Here is a 15,977-nt window from a genome sequence, read left to right as displayed (position 1 = left end):
AAAAACAAGTTGTTCACAGTTTGGATTTCAAGGTGCCGACCGGTCGAATTAAGTCATCTCAGATGTCGAGACGACAATCCAACGCCGTCCAAGAAGCGCTCACAAGACGCGGGCACGGGGGGAAAAAGAAAATCCGGTCACGCACAATTGCATCCACGACGCACACCACCCCCCCCACCATCTCTCCACTTGGCGCGGGAGCCGCGGAGAAATCGGCACGGCGCGCTTACCGCGTAGACGGATCACGGCTCACTCCGGGCAGATTAAAATTATCGCCCGCCACCCTGCTCACCCTGTGACAGAAAGGAGTTGGTGGCTTCTCAGCGGACACTTCTACTCACGATGAGCTCACACGGCCCTCGCACCTCCGGTCGGCACGGTCGGCTACGTGCGGTGTCAATTAAGTCCAACGCACGTACGTTGGCGCGTGTGTGGGTTATTCTGTTTGGCCTATTACTGGTAGGAACCTCCTGGTTACACCAGCCGAAAGGGGATTATTGTGTCCGTCCGTCGTGCAGGGAGGGGCTGGGTGGGGAGGGAGGGGCTCGGTGGGGAGGGGAGGGTGGGGAGGGGCTGGGTGGGGAGGGTGGGACTGGGTGGGGAGGGGAGGGTGGGGAGGAGCTGGGTGGGGAGGGTGGGGAGGGGCTGGGTGGGGAGGGGCTGGGTGGGGAGGGTGGGGAGGGGTTGGATGGGGAGGGTGGGGCTGGGTGGGGAGGGGAGGGTGGGGAGGGGTTGGGTGGGGGAGGGTGGGGCTGGGTGAGGGGTGGGAGGGGTGGGGCTGTGTGGGGAGTGGCTGGTCACCCCGTGGTGCCCTTATAAAACTCAACGTTTAACCTACTCACGCCGGCTTGTGCCCGCCCTCACAGTCGGGCATATTTGTGGAATACACCACGCCGCCGTTGACTCTGGCCATTGACCGAGCAACCCAACGTTCCTACCAGCTCCCTCTGCAGGAATGTGTTTAGTTATGCCCCCCCCCCACCCACCCATTTCCCCCCCTCTACTTTTCTCCCTCTTGCCTTCCCTTCCACAGATATAACAAGTATAACCCGTAAAAACAAAGTTTTTCACTATAAATCCTTTATATGCGTGCCGGCTAGAGTCCTCTCGTCCTCTGGCTTGAGATGGCTGCCACCTATGGGTCAGATGATTGCATGGCAGCATTAAGCAATTGGTAATTAAATATAATATTTTTGTCCTAAAAAGTGTAACATTTTTGAAAAAAAATTTCACGAACATTAATTGTCACGCACAACGAGTCTGTGTGCAAAACGTCAGCTCGATTGGATCACGAGGAAGTGGGTTAAAAAACGACCGAAAAATGTGCACGGCTGCTTGCAGTGCCTCTCCTTCGCAGAACTCAGGAGCACCGAGTTCAGAAATTTATGTCACCCACCCACCCCCTTTCCTGGTCACGGTCCGTGCCTTTTTCCTGGGCTCTTGTTTAAAATAAATAGAGTAATAAAAAAATATGAATATAGGGTGCTTCAATTTTTTTTAAACTTCTGAGAATTTGCAACAATTCCACGAGAAATGCGCCTCCAATAACCACTTGGAGAAGATTCCAGGCGATGTGTTGACAACGATGGCGGACAAGTGGGGAGACCCATTGCCTTCTTGAAGCTATCAACATGACATTTGTTATCATGTTACAGTGCAGTATTATCCGTTCGTTTTCCATTAAAAACGAAAGGCCCATGTAAGTGTTAACGTTTTTGTGAAGCACTCTGTAAAGACAGTTGATCATCGATAATTACCCGGCTTCTTCCAACATTGTCCGGCGGTACTGGGCCGATCCGGTAAAACCGCTCCAAAGGCTGTAACCCAGTCCGGCTATCATGAAAAGCAATCAGTTTAAACAAGAGCTTAGTAGTACTACGCACATCATCCCATGCCATGTCTTCGAGATTGAAGTGGTAAGTACGGTAAAGACAGTCACTTTTTACAGTAGGACATTCATTTGTGTCTATTTGTATGTTTCTTTACGACGATTTCATATCGTGAACACATTTAAAACACACGCAAAAAAGCGTATACACAACACCTATAAAACGTAATGTTAAATTTCGATTTAAAGCTTTCGTGACTGCAGGGATTCATCTTATTGGTTCTTTCGGTAAAGTCACGTAGAAGGAAAATAATAAAATAATGAAAAATATTTTATCATGTTTTATTTTTATTATTTTATTATTTTCCTTCTACGTGACTTTACCGAAAGAACCAAGAAGAAAACGTAATGTTACGCAAGAATGTGCAAAAAAATAAGCTATTTCAAATAATCATGATGATGCCGTGATTAACCGGCGTTACTGGAAATCCGGTGCCCCCTTCTACCCCAGAAGCCGCCGGATAATCGATGACGGCCTGCGCGATGATTTGCTAATAAAATAAATCGGTGGCTCTGCCTCGAGTGGAAACGTGATCGATGCCCGCGCGCGAGCTCCCACACACCGCTCTCCCCGGCTCGGTGGGGTGGCCAGTTGCCCTCTTCACCGCAGATATTTTTTCCGAGAGATCGTTCAAATTTACTGGCGACGTGAAAGTGCCCGGGGAGGGGAGGGGAGGGGGGGAGGGTGGGTAGATTAATTTTCCGTGCCGACTCTTGGCGTGGATGTTCGGCTGCATTGCACGCCCCCCTGTTCTCACCAAGGCCACGTAATGAAAGAGAGATGAGATGAATCTGCGACTCGCGTATTGAACTCGGCACAGCAAGTCCCCAGGAACGAGCTCCAATTAAGTAATGCGCCGACTTGTCACGCGAGCAATTAAGAGAGGTTGCACCCGCTGTGCTTGTTGATGAATGGCAAATGCGCTAATGCGGGCTCGTGAAAATGTGGTGAGCTCATCTCGACGTAATGCGCCGTATGCCGAACTTCTTTCACAATCATCTTCTTGGTTATTTCGGTAAAGTCACGTAGAATGGAAATAATAAAATAATAAAAATGAAACATAATAAAATTTCGATTTAAAGCTTTCGTGACTGCAGGGATTCATCTTCTTGGTTCTTTCGGTAAAGTCACGTAGAAGGGAAGTAATAAAATAATAAAAATAAAACATAATAAAATAATTCTCACGACGTTTCGGCCACAACGCAAGCAGCCGTCCTCAGGTGAAAACCAGGTCTGTCGAGGCGACAGCGTCTGAATGAAACAGCACCATGCTTGGAGCATATATTTAAGCTGGTTTGGAAGGGGGGGGGGGGAAAGGGCGCCTTGACAAAAGAATTTGCATATCAAGAGGAATTCAGCATATTTATGGGAAATGCACGTATGTGATTAGTACTACTTATGCTCGTGCATTATGCAAAACGCAGTTCTAAAGAAATTCGTTCGTCAATCTAGACGATTTATAAGTGCATATCTCGCAGTGGCTGCCCAATATCGGGAACGGAAGAGGCGTTCCAGACGGCCACAGAAGCGCGTCTGAAAGCGCCGCGCGACGACTCGGTGGGTGACCGTCGCCTTTGTTCGATGTCCGAGCCCAAAGCTCGCTGCACAGTGGCAGCAGAACCGGCCCTAGACCTTTGGGGGCCCGAAGCAAAATTTGGTTGGAGGCCCCTTTGATGTATGATTTTTTTCACCCACTAGCTAGCAGTGACTCTAGGGGGGGCCTCTGCTGGCCACGGGGCCCTTTGCAATTGCAAGGGTCGCTTAGTGGCTGGGCCGGCTCTGAGTGGCAGCATCTCACAAACCGAGGGGTGCGCTTCTGAATTGATCCTCGCGTTCGAGCACGACGGGGGAATTCTCTCTCTCTCTGTCTTTCTCTGCGCGCTCCTATGTCGGCCCACGTCAAATGATCCCATGGCGCTACCCCGGGGTACCATATAATACAAACTGGCCGAGGCAATTAAATATTTTATTTCTGGAACACTTTTTTTCTCCAGGGGTGTACTTAACTTCGCGACTGGGGGTAGCAATCAATCCGAACTCAGTGCTACTCCGCGATGTCGAAACGCAGCGAGGACGATGATTGCGACGAAACCCTGAACGCTCGCTCGTACGCACCGTAGTGGTGCATCATGAGCACAGCTCGTCGAGATGAGTCGATTGCCGCATCGCCGACCATCAACAGACTAAAAATGACTGCATCACGGACATTGTGCGTGAGCCGGGCTACTATGGTACCCCGGGGTACCTCCATAAGGTTCAAATGTGTACAAATCGAAGGCCACTCCGCTTTTTCCCTTCATGCGCTCTATGCTTTACGTTCGACTGGCATTCAAAATGCTCCCTTCCTTGAATTGCTTCGTCTTATTTAAAATTGGTTCAATATCGACAGCACCTTTTTAAATCCTTTATATTAAGTTCACTTGATTGTTTGCTTGCGCGCTTACGACCGTGCAAATCTTTCGGTCGTTTTTTAACCCACTTCCCGTGATCCAATCGACCTGACATGTTGCACACAGACTCGTTGTGCGTGACAATTTATTTTCGTGAAAAAAAAGTTTCCAAAATTTGACACTTTTTAGGAAAAAAGAAATTATATTTAATTACCAATTGCTTAATGGTGGCAGGCAATCATCTGACCCATATGTGGCAGCCATCTCAAGCCAGAGGACGAGAGGACTCTAGCCGCCACGCATATAAAGGATTTATAGTGAAAAACTTTGTTTTTACGGGTAAATTTTTTCTTATTTTTTTGTTGTCTTCGAGAAATCAATTGGGCGCCTGGGGACACACAGGGCCAGTTTCATATTTACACAAGCATGTAAATCAAAAACGTAATCGTGAACGGATTTCAAACGGTGGATTTTTGTTGTTCTTATATATGGACATCGGCGGCGCACGTGACTTCAAGCCCGTGACCGCTGTGGCTGCCGGGACCTTTGTCGTAGATGGACAAACTAACCTGGCAATTCGCCACGGAGATGAACGGCTTTGGCGGCAGAAATCAATCAAATGATTTGTAAAAATGACCCAGCGGTTCGGAGCGCCCACCCCATGTTTTATTTGTCCACCTTTAGCCTCTCTGTTAAAAAGGCAAAGAAACTCGACACATCTGTCAATAACATTGTGGCCTTGAAAATGCTGTTCAACATACGTACATACATCGACTCACACAGATACACATAGACTCACACAGGCACCCATAGACTCACACAGGCACCCATAGACTCACACAGAGACCCATAGACTCACACAGGGACCCTAAACTCACACAGAGACCCACAGACTCACACATAGACCCATATTATTACACAGACATTCATAGACTCACACAAAGATCCATACACTCACACAGAGACCCATAGACTCACACAGAGACCCATAGACTGACACAGAGACCCAGACTCCTGCAGAGACCCATAGATTCACAGAGACCCATATATTCACACAGAGACCCATAGACTCACACAGAGACCCATAGACTCACACAGAGACCCATAGACTCACACAGAGACCCATAGACTCACACAAAGACCCATAGACTCACAGAGACCCATAGAATCGCATAGAGACACAGAGACCCATAGACTCACAAGGAGACCCATAGACTCACACAGAGACCCATAGACTCACACAGAGACCCATAGACTCACATAGAGATCCATAGACTCACACAGAGACCCATAGACTCACACAGAGATCAATAGACTCACACAGAGATCCATAGACTCACACAGAGACCCATAGACTCACACATAGACCCATATTATTACACAGACATTCATAGACTCACACAAAGATCCATACACTCACACAGAGACCCATAGACTCACACAGAGACCCATAGACTGACACAGAGACCCAGACTCCTGCAGAGACCCATAGATTCACAGAGACCCATATATTCACACAGAGACCCATAGACTCACACAGAGACCCATAGACTCACACAGAGACCCATAGACTCACACAGAGACCCATAGACTCACACAAAGACCCATAGACTCACAGAGACCCATAGAATCGCAAAGAGACACAGAGACCCATAGACTCACAAGGAGACCCATAGACTCACACAGAGACCCATAGACTCACACAGAGATCAATAGACTCACACAGAGATCCATAGACTCACACAGAGACCCATAGACTCACACAGAGACCCATAGACTCACACAGAGACCCATAGACTCACACAGAGACCCATAGACTCACACAGAGACCCATAGACTCACACAGAGATCCATAGACTCACACAGAGACCCATAGACTCACACAAAGACCCATAGTTTGTTGTCCTTACCCCCCGCACCTCCGATTAGTGCGGTTGGCTACGCACAATGCGAAATAAATTTAACGCACATAAATGCAAGGAAAACGAAGAATGTAATAGGCGACGTTTCGGGCAATGGCCCTTCTTCACGGCACATAGAGAGGACAGAGAGGTAGAGTGCTATCTTGCGTGCTGTGAAGGTCAATTGCCCGATACGTTATCGATCAGATATATGCATTTATATGTAAGGCCACAGTGTTATTGACAACTGCGCTGAGTTTGTTTGTGTTGTGCTTTGTGCACCAACTACCAATGCGGCAGCAGCATCGCTGATTAATATTTTATTAGCAGGCGAGGTTAATAGTGATGACTTTGCCATGTTATAGTTAGAACATTCTCAACTACAACATTTAAATGATAAAAATAAAAAAATCTATTTTTGTTTTCCACATTCTGGCTTTTGTCATATCTAAAAGCTTCTGCCCCACTGGGAGTCGGTCGTTGTGCTAAAGATGTAAAACCATCTGCCTGCGTTCACCGGCGGAAGGAAATTAAAGAAAGAAAAGTGAACCAAAGTTTCTGGCTAACAGGACGCGATAGCAGGACTCGTTTGTACGTACGTATGTATGTTGTACGTACGTTGAACTTCTTTTGCACCGTGCGTAGCCAACCTTGATCACACTGGTCAACACACTTTTTCTGGTATAAGGTATTCCAACGGTTTTAAGGTAATTTTGGGGTGCTGATTCCAAATCTGGCATCAGTTTTTGCATATCACATCAGGTTTTTGAGATATCAAATATTGCATTTTTAATAAAAACTGGAGAAGAGAAATATTAAATAAATGTGGATATCTACATAAAATGATATTATAAACACACTATCCTAAAAATACAGCACCATATTTTAACACTAAAGCAGTCACTGACTCGCAACAACTTGCAATCATAAGTGACAGAGTTAATTTCGGGTAAAATCAATGAAATGGGGTATGCCGATAGCATAAAAATGAGATGTGATAGAGCAAATCTGAGATCAGATTTGGAATCAGCACCCTGAAATTAGTCTAGAACAGCTGCAAAAGTTCAAGCCAAAATTGTTTTGTTTGCTTAGCTAGTGTTATCGATCGGGCCGCACGCGAATTTTTAAAGACCCCATGTTGACTGAAAAGAATAATTAAGTGGGGGGCTTGGGGGACCCCCCCCCCGCTTTGTACTGTGACAGGTGCTTTGTGGGGGGCTCGTGTTGAGCGACAATAAAAAAAATAATTGGTTGCTTGACCCGAACGACGTCACTAAGAGGGTTGATGGATGAGACTTCATTAGTTCAATCATCACACACAGCCTCTGTTGTTCTGCCCGTATATGCTACCACTTGGCCACGTTGCTGCAAAAGTCCAGGCCAAAAAAAAATGTTTTTTTTTTGTTGACCAGTGTAATCGGAGGTGCTGCGAAAGGACAACAAGCTAAACACAAAAATCAGTCTCTAGAGAGGGCTTCGGTCCTCACAGTGCTTCCCTGACCTGACCCGTTTATATCGTGACCTTGTTGAGCTCTAGCTCCGTGTCAGTTACCACCTCGTTAGTTATCCCGAGTGTTTACGTGGTTAACGTAGTTGCCCTGTTGGGGTGCCTCCCTGTAACCCACTACATTTGTACAACTTCTTTTGCACCGTACGTAGCCGGCCGTGCCGCTGATCGGAGGAGCGGGCGGACAATAAGCTGAACACAAAAAGTGACAAAAAAAAAATAGTTTTTCAATCGAGATGATTTAGAATTGCACAGCTCCAGTGGCTTCCTAATGTTGGAAGGGAGAGCGTTCCAGACGGCCACAGAAGCGCATCTGAAAGCGGCGACCGTTTCTGTTTGACGGTTCGCCAAAACCCACTGCGAGGATGACGACCGGAGTTTGCGTGATGACGGTTTATGCTTCTTTACGAGATCAGCGAGGTATTGCGATTCATTTGTGGCTAGCGCTTTGTGTGTAGTGAGTGCGGCCTTATTAACGTGTTCGTTCGGCAACCGGAAGCCAACGCAACCCGGCAGGCACTGGGCGAGCACGTTCAAATCTCGCATTACCCCATCACGACACGTGCCAAAGAATATTGTCCACGCCGCAGCTCGGTCATGTTTTTGCCAGACGTCCCGTAGAGCGGTGAGTTGCAATAATCGAACGCTTACGCACGCCACCGTGATGGCCGCTCGCACAGCCTCGTACAGGGCGCGAGTCTCCACACAGCGCCAGGAAACCCTGAGTGGCGCAAAAGCTTCACTGCCTCGCATTAATAATAATTGCACTTTTTTGTGTTTTTGTACAACTGCCTCGTAATGAAAATGCCTCGGCAATCTCAGGTCGGGTGAAAGGGGCTTTGTGGTGACGCTCGCTTTCAGTGGCGGAGCCAGGATTTTTAGGTCGGGGGGGGGGGGGCAACCCCTCCAGCAATGAAACATTATAGGAGTTTTTTCGGTAAAGTCACGTAGAAGGGAAGTAATAAAATAATAAAAATAAAACATAACAAAATAATTCTCACGACGTTTCGGCCACAACGCAAGCAGCCGTCTTCAGGTGGAGTCCCTGGCACGTAATAATAGGCGGTCGTCCAAATTTTCCACAACCGCGCGGCGAGCGTTCAACTGGTCGCATTTGACCGCGTTCAAAATTGCTTCTAAAAAATTAACCCGTAAAAACAAAGTTTTTCACTATAAATCCTTTATATGCGTGGCGGCTAGAGTCCTCTCGTCCTCTGGCTTGAGATGGCTGCCACCTATGGGTCAGATGATTGCCTGCCACCATTAAGCAATTGGTAATTAAATATAATTTATTTTTCCCTAAAAAGTGTAAAATTTTGGAAAAAAATGTTCACGAAAATAAATTGTCACGCACAACGAGTCTGTGTGCAAAATGTCAGCTCGATTGGATCACGGGAAGTGGGTTAAAAAAACGACCGAAAGATTTGCACGGTCGTAAGCGTGCAAGCAAGCAAGTGAACTTAATATAAAGGATTTAAAAAAGACAGACATCATCCTTGCACGCGGGGTTCATTGCTCTCGTTCCAGAAAACCAAGTACACTAATTGAGTACAACGTGGGCGAATGAGCAGTTCATGATATCACCGCCTTAATAATCTTTAATTACCGGTCTTACACAACCGCCAGACTGTTTTTATTGTAATTTAAAGTAGTCTGGCAATCATCTTGCCCGCGGAATAAGCACCCCACCCCCGTTTTCTCGTCCGAAGCCATTCACTGAAGACAGGAACCATGTGTGAGGGCAACGGACGCCCGTTGCGTTGACTGGTGAGATCAATATTGGAAGCATCCCACACGCCCGCGCACAGCGGAATGTGGCTCAGGGCTTCAACAGGGCACCCAGTGGCGTGGATAGTGAGTGTGTAGGCGGTGCAACTGCACCCAAGGTCCACCAGGTTGCCGGGCTACGAAGAGTGGATTGGTGGGGGGGTCGACTGGAAGCCAATTTTATCTTACTCTTTGGTTATTTCGGTAAAGTTACGTAGAAAGAAAATAAATTAGATAATAGAATGCGACGTTTCGATTGCAACAGAAGCATTCGTCGTCAGGTAGAACTACATTTGAGAGAGAGACAAAACACAGACACGGAGACACACAGACAGACACACAAGCAGAGAGAGAGAACACAGAGACACACAGGGAGAGACACACAACATAGACACACAGAGAGAGACAACACAGAGACACAGAGAGAGACACAACATAGACACAGAGAGAGAGACAACACAGAGACACACAGAGAGAGAGACACACAGACAGACACACAAGCAGAGAGAGACAACACAGAGACACACATGGAGAGACACACAACATAGACCAACAGAGAGACGCAGAGAGAGATAGAGACACACAGAGACACACAGAGAGAGAGACACACAACATAGACACAGAGAGAGAGAGAGACACACAGAGACACACAGAGAGAGACACAGAGACACACAGAGAGAGACACACAGAGACACACAGAGAGAGACACACATAGACACACAGAGAGAGACACACAGAGACACACAGAGAGAGACAACACAGAGACACACAGAGAGAGACACACAACATAGACACACAGAGAGAGACACACAGAGACACACAGAGAGAGACACACAGAGAGAGACACACAGAGAGAGAGACACAACATAGACACACAGAGAGAGACACACAGAGACACACAGAGAGAGACACACAACATAGACACACAGAGAGAGACACACAGAGACACACAGAGAGAGACACACAGAGAGAGACACACAGAGAGAGAGACACAACATAGACACACAGAGAGAGACACACAGAGACACACAGAGAGAGACACACAGAGAGAGAGACACAACATAGACACACAGGGAGAGACACACAACATAGACACACAGAGAAAGACAACACAAAAACACAGAGAGAGACACACAACATAGACACACAGAAAGACACACAGAGACACACAGACAGACACACAAGCAGAGAGAGACAACACAGAGACACACAGAGAGAGACACACAACATAGACACACAGAGAGAGACACACAGAGACACACAGACAGACACACAAGCAGAGAGAGACAACACAGAGACACACAGAGAGAGACACACAACATAGACACACAGACAGACACACGGAGACACACAGACAGACACACAAGCAGAGAGAGACAACACAGAGACACAGAGAGAGACTGTGTTGACTCTCTCTGTGTGTCTATGTTGTGTGTCTCTCTCTGTGTGTCTCTGTGTTGTCTCTCTCTGCTTGTGTGTCTGTCTGTGTGTCTCCGTGTCTGTGTTTTGTCTCTCTCTCAAATGTACTTCTACCTGATGACGGCTGCTTGTGTTGCAGACGAAACGTCGTATTCTATTATTTCATATATTTTCTTTCTACGTGACTTTATCGAAATAGCCAAAGAGTAATTCCTGCAGTCACGAAAGCTTCAAATCAATATACACTATGAGACCTCTTTTACCAGTGGCAAAATATAGTAGCAAGTTTTTACCCTTTAAACTGGTACAAAAACTGACACCTTTATACGAGGCATCATGTTTGCAATAACCACAACACAAGCAGTCAAAATGCAAACAAAAAGAAACAACTCTGATAATGATGATGAAATGCACTGTCCTTAAAGTTGATTGGTCCACACCCGAGACAGCTTTTCTTAGAGCCTAGTCTCCACTGGTGTTGGACCAGATGACGCCAAAAGGCGAACAACTCAAAGACAACGCACCATCAGAGTATTGAGAGCTCGGGGTAAGCATTTACACTATGAGACATCTCCTTTACCAGTGGCAAAATATAGCAGTAGGTTTTTACCTTTTAAACTGGTACAAAAACTGACACCTTTATACAAGGCATCATGTTTGCAATAACCACATTTTGACTGCTTGTGTTGTGGTTATTGCAAACATGATGCCTTGTATAAAGGTGTCAGTTTTTGTACCAGTTGAAAGGGTAAAAACCTACTACTGATTCAAATCAACTTTAATTTGATCTTGTTTAGCTTAAACATTTTATCTTCTTGGTTCTCAGGTGAGGACGGCTGCTTGCGTTGTGGCCGAAACGTCGTGAGAATTATTTTCTTATGTTTTATTTTTATTATTTTATTACTTCCCTTCTACGTGACTTTACCGAAAGAACCAAGAAGATGAATCCCTGCAGTCACGAAAGCTTTACATCGAAATTTTATTATGTTTTATTTTTATTATTTTATTATGTTTTATTTGTATTATTTTATTATGTTTTATTTTTTTTATTTTATTATTTCCCTTCTACGTGACTTTACCGAAAGAACCAAGAAGATTAATCCCTGCAGTCACGAAAGCTTTAAATGGAAATTTTATTATGTTTTATTTTTATTATTTTATTATGTTTTATTTTTATTATTTTATTATTTCCCTTCTACATGACTTTACCGAAATAACCAAGAAGATGAATCCCTGCAGTCACGAAAGCTTTAAATCGAAATTCAGATGCGTGATACCCAATGCGCAAATGGAACTTTGGAAACTCTCCAGTCGCGTGTGACTGTGGTCATCCAGGAACAGACACCGTACAACGCGTAACGACGCAATGCCCCGACTCACAATTACGAAGGAGACATCATAGCGGTGATACACTCTTGACGCGGTTATCCGGCTTCATCACCTGCATGTGAAATTGAAGTTGATTTGAAGCTTTCGTGGCTGCAGGAATCCATACCCTCTGGTTCTTTCGGTAAAGTCACGTGGGTCGAAAAAATGATGAAAGAAAACCCGACGTTTCGGGCGCAACACAAGCGTCTCTTTTTTTTCTCACCTGAAGACGGACGCTTGTGTTGCGATCGAAACGTCGGTGTTTTCTTTTATTGTTTTTTTTTCTATCTACGTGTCTTTACCGAAAGAACCAGAGAGTATGAAATCGTCGTGGTTCCTCTGCATCTGGGTCTGTTTCGTCGCCTTCTGCCAGTGAACCTCTGACATTTTGTGTGGCCTCAAAGTGCACCCGGCCTGGCACAAGCGTCGTGGCGACATAACCGACTGCAGGGATTCATCTTCCTGGCTCTTTCGGTAAAGTCACGTAGAAGGGAAGTAATGAAATAATAAAAATAAAACAATAAAATACAATTCTCACGACGTTTCGGCCACAACGCAAGCAGCCGTCCTTTCCGACAGACCTGTTCTTCACCTGAGGACGGCTGCTTGCGTTGTGGCCGAAACGTCGTGAGAATTGTATTTTATTATGTTTTACTTTTACCGAAAGAACCAAGAAGACTTAGTGTTGTTGTTGTATACGTGAGCGCTCCGAACCTGGTGACACGAGTTCGATTCCTGCTCATGGCCAACAGCAGTAGCAAATATCGGAACCTGTCACGGTGCCTCCCCTAGGTCGACTCAGCCTTAAATGAATCGTGTCATTGGTGCGTAGAGTAAACAACTCGTGTGCTTCGCCGGCCTTCGTACGTGCTAATCTTTGTGTGTGTGTGGACTAAACGGGCGCGGCACGGGCTAGAGAAGAGATGGAGTGATGTGGTACAGGAGGACGTGGAGCTGAGTGGACTTGCCAATGACTGGTACCAGCGGTGTCAAGATCGGCCTCTGTGGAGGAGGCTCGTGAAGGACGCTGCTACTGGGCAGTTGGAGGCAGTCGCCCTCCAACAACAACGGAGGGCGGAGGAGCGACGCTCACAACAACGAGCGGAGCGCCGGGTGGCTAAAGCACAGCAAGTTGGCGCAGTAGGGGGCACAGGTGGTGTGTCGGCCAGTCATCTCAATCAACCCATGGCACCTAGGTCTGACCTCCTGCCAGTGGGCGTTCGACACGTCACGTGGGCTGAAAGTGCACATAGCCTGGCACAAGCGCTGCGGTGATGTCACCGCTACTTAATGACGAATGGCGGCTGTGTTGTTGTCGTAAACGTTCGCTACGAACCCGGGAAACCGAGTTCGATTCCCGCGCGCTGCCAGCATCAGTGACGAATATCTGAACCGGGCATCCTCTAGGTCGACTCAGCCTCAAATGAGCACCTGTTACGGTGTGTAAACATCGCGGCCGGGCGTAGTTGCTGGCCACCCACCCCCTCTCGTCCCACAGTTCCGGCCTTCACAGGTGCTGCTATTCGCTAACGGCACTTGCCCCAACAGCTTGTCCAGGCCGTACCGGGGTGGGGATCTTTGTCTTTGTCTGTGTGTGTGTGTGTGTATAGGCGTGCGTGCAAAAGCGAGGTGCCGCACCTTTCATCCGTTCGAGCTCCTTCTGGGGCACAGCGGCGAAAGCCTTGTTGGTGGGAGCGAAGATGGTGTACTCGCCCGGCTTACTGAACAGGTCGCCCATGTCCGCTCGCTTGATCAGCTCCACCAGGATGCTGCCGACAAGAGCAAGGGATACACGTTGCCGGGGTTTGTTTCGTTGAATGCACGGCCCTCATGTGTTGAGGAGTTCAATGTACAGCCCCTGGGTTTAAATTGTTCAATGTACAGTCCTGGGTTTAAATTGTTCAATGTACAGTCCTGGGTTTAAATTGTTCAATGTACAGTCCTGGGTTTAAATTGTTCAATGTACAACCCCTGGGTTTAAATTGTTCAATGTACAGTCCTGGGTTTAAATTGTTAAATGTACAGCCCCTGGGTTTAAATTGTTCAGTGTACAGTCCTGGGTTTAAATTGTCAATGCACAACCCCTGGGTTTAAATTGTTCAGTGTACAGTCCTGGGTTTAAATTGTTCAATGTACAACCCCTGGGTTTAAATTGTGAAATGTACAGTCCTGGGTTTAAATTGTTCAATGTACAACCCCTGGGTTTAAATTGTTCAATGTACAGTCCTGGGTTTAAATTGTTCAATGTACAGTCCTGGTTTTAAATTGTTCAATGTACAGTCCTGGGTTTAAATTGTTCAATGTACAGTCCTGGGTTTAAATTGTTCAATGTACAACCCCTGGGTTTAAATTGTTCAGTGTACAGTCCTGGGTTTAAATTGTCAATGCACAACCCCTGGGTTTAAATTGTTCAGTGTACAGTCCTGGGTTTAAATTGTTCAATGTACAACCCCTGGGTTTAAATTGTTCAATGTACAGTCTTGGGTTTAAATTGTTCAATGCACAACCCCTGGGTTTAAATTGTTCAGTGTACAGTCCTGGGTTTAAATTGTCAATGTACAACCCCTGGGTTTAAATTGTTCAGTGTACAGTCCTGGGTTTAAATTGTTCAATGTACAACCCCTGGGTTTAAATTGTTCAGTGTACAGTCCTGGGTTTAAATTGTTCAATGTACAACCCCTGGGTTTAAATTGTTCAATGTACAGTCCTGGGTTTAAATTGTTCAATGTACAACCCCTGGGTTTAAATTGTTAAATGTACAGTCCTGGGTTTAAATTGTTCAATGCACAACCCCTGGGTTTACATTGTTCAGTGTACAGTCCTGGGTTTAAATTGTTCAATGTACAACCCCTGGGTTTAAATTGTTCAATGTACAGTCCTGGGTTTAAATTGTTCAATGCACAACCCCTGGGTTTAAATTGTTCAATGTACAGTCCTGGGTTTAAATTGTTCAATGCACAACCCCTGGGTTTAAATTGTTCAATGTACAGTCCTGGGTTTAAATTGTTCAATGTACAGTCCTGGGTTTAAATTGTTCAATGCACAACCCCTGGGTTTAAATTGTTCAATGTACAGTCCTGGGTTTAAATTGTTCAATGTACAACCCCTGGGTTTAAATTGTTCAATGTACAACCCCTGGGTTTAAATTGTTCAATGTACAGTCCTGGGTTTAAATTGTTCAATGTACAACCCCTGGGTTTAAATTGTTCAATGTACAACCCCTGGGTTTAAATTGTTCAATGTACAGTCCTGGGTTTAAATTGTTCAATGTACAACCCCTGGGTTTAAATTGTTCAATGCAGAAAAGTGGGTTCAAACTGTTCAATGCACAGCCCTGAGTTAAGTTTGTTGAATGATAATAATAACCTCTACTTTATGAAGCACATATTCTTAGGTTTTTTGGGTAAAGTCACGTAGATAAAAAATTTAAGTTAATAAAAGTAAAATAAAAAATAAAAATGAATAAAAATCACGACGTTTCGGAGGCAACACAAGCCTCCGAGGCTTGTGTTGCTTTCGAAACGTTGTGATTTTTTAATTTGTTTTATTTAACTTTTATTAATTAAATTTTTTTACCTATGTGACTTTACCGAAAAAACCTAAGAATATGAATCCTTGCAGTCACGAAAGCTTCAAATCTAGAATTTATGAAGCACCTTTCATACTGAAGTATCTCAAAGCGCTGTACATAAAAGTAAAACTACAAATGTCAAACTGCGCTCTCAGGATAACACGC

The 15,977-nt window shown here is 45.7% G+C and overlaps 1 protein-coding gene across 3 annotated transcripts in view; it reads right to left on the bottom strand.

The window, feature by feature from the left end:
• LOC144950911 (transforming growth factor-beta-induced protein ig-h3-like) overlaps positions 1 to 15,977 on the bottom strand; it is a 254,138-nt gene that overhangs the window by 108,323 nt on the left and 129,838 nt on the right. For all 3 annotated transcript variants that reach the window (XM_078881080.1, XM_078881079.1, XM_078881078.1), the window contains exon 13: positions 13,880 to 14,010. In XM_078881080.1, coding sequence (XP_078737206.1) covers positions 13,880 to 14,010 — 131 coding nt within the window. The remainder of the gene's footprint in view (positions 1 to 13,879; positions 14,011 to 15,977) is intronic.

The sequence above is a fragment of the Lampetra fluviatilis genome, chromosome 60 (assembly GCF_964198595.1).
Source record: "Lampetra fluviatilis chromosome 60, kcLamFluv1.1, whole genome shotgun sequence".
Taxonomy (NCBI): domain Eukaryota; kingdom Metazoa; phylum Chordata; class Hyperoartia; order Petromyzontiformes; family Petromyzontidae; genus Lampetra; species Lampetra fluviatilis.
The sequence above is the reverse complement of the archived record's forward strand: the minus strand, read 5'-3'. Positions and strand labels throughout refer to the sequence as shown.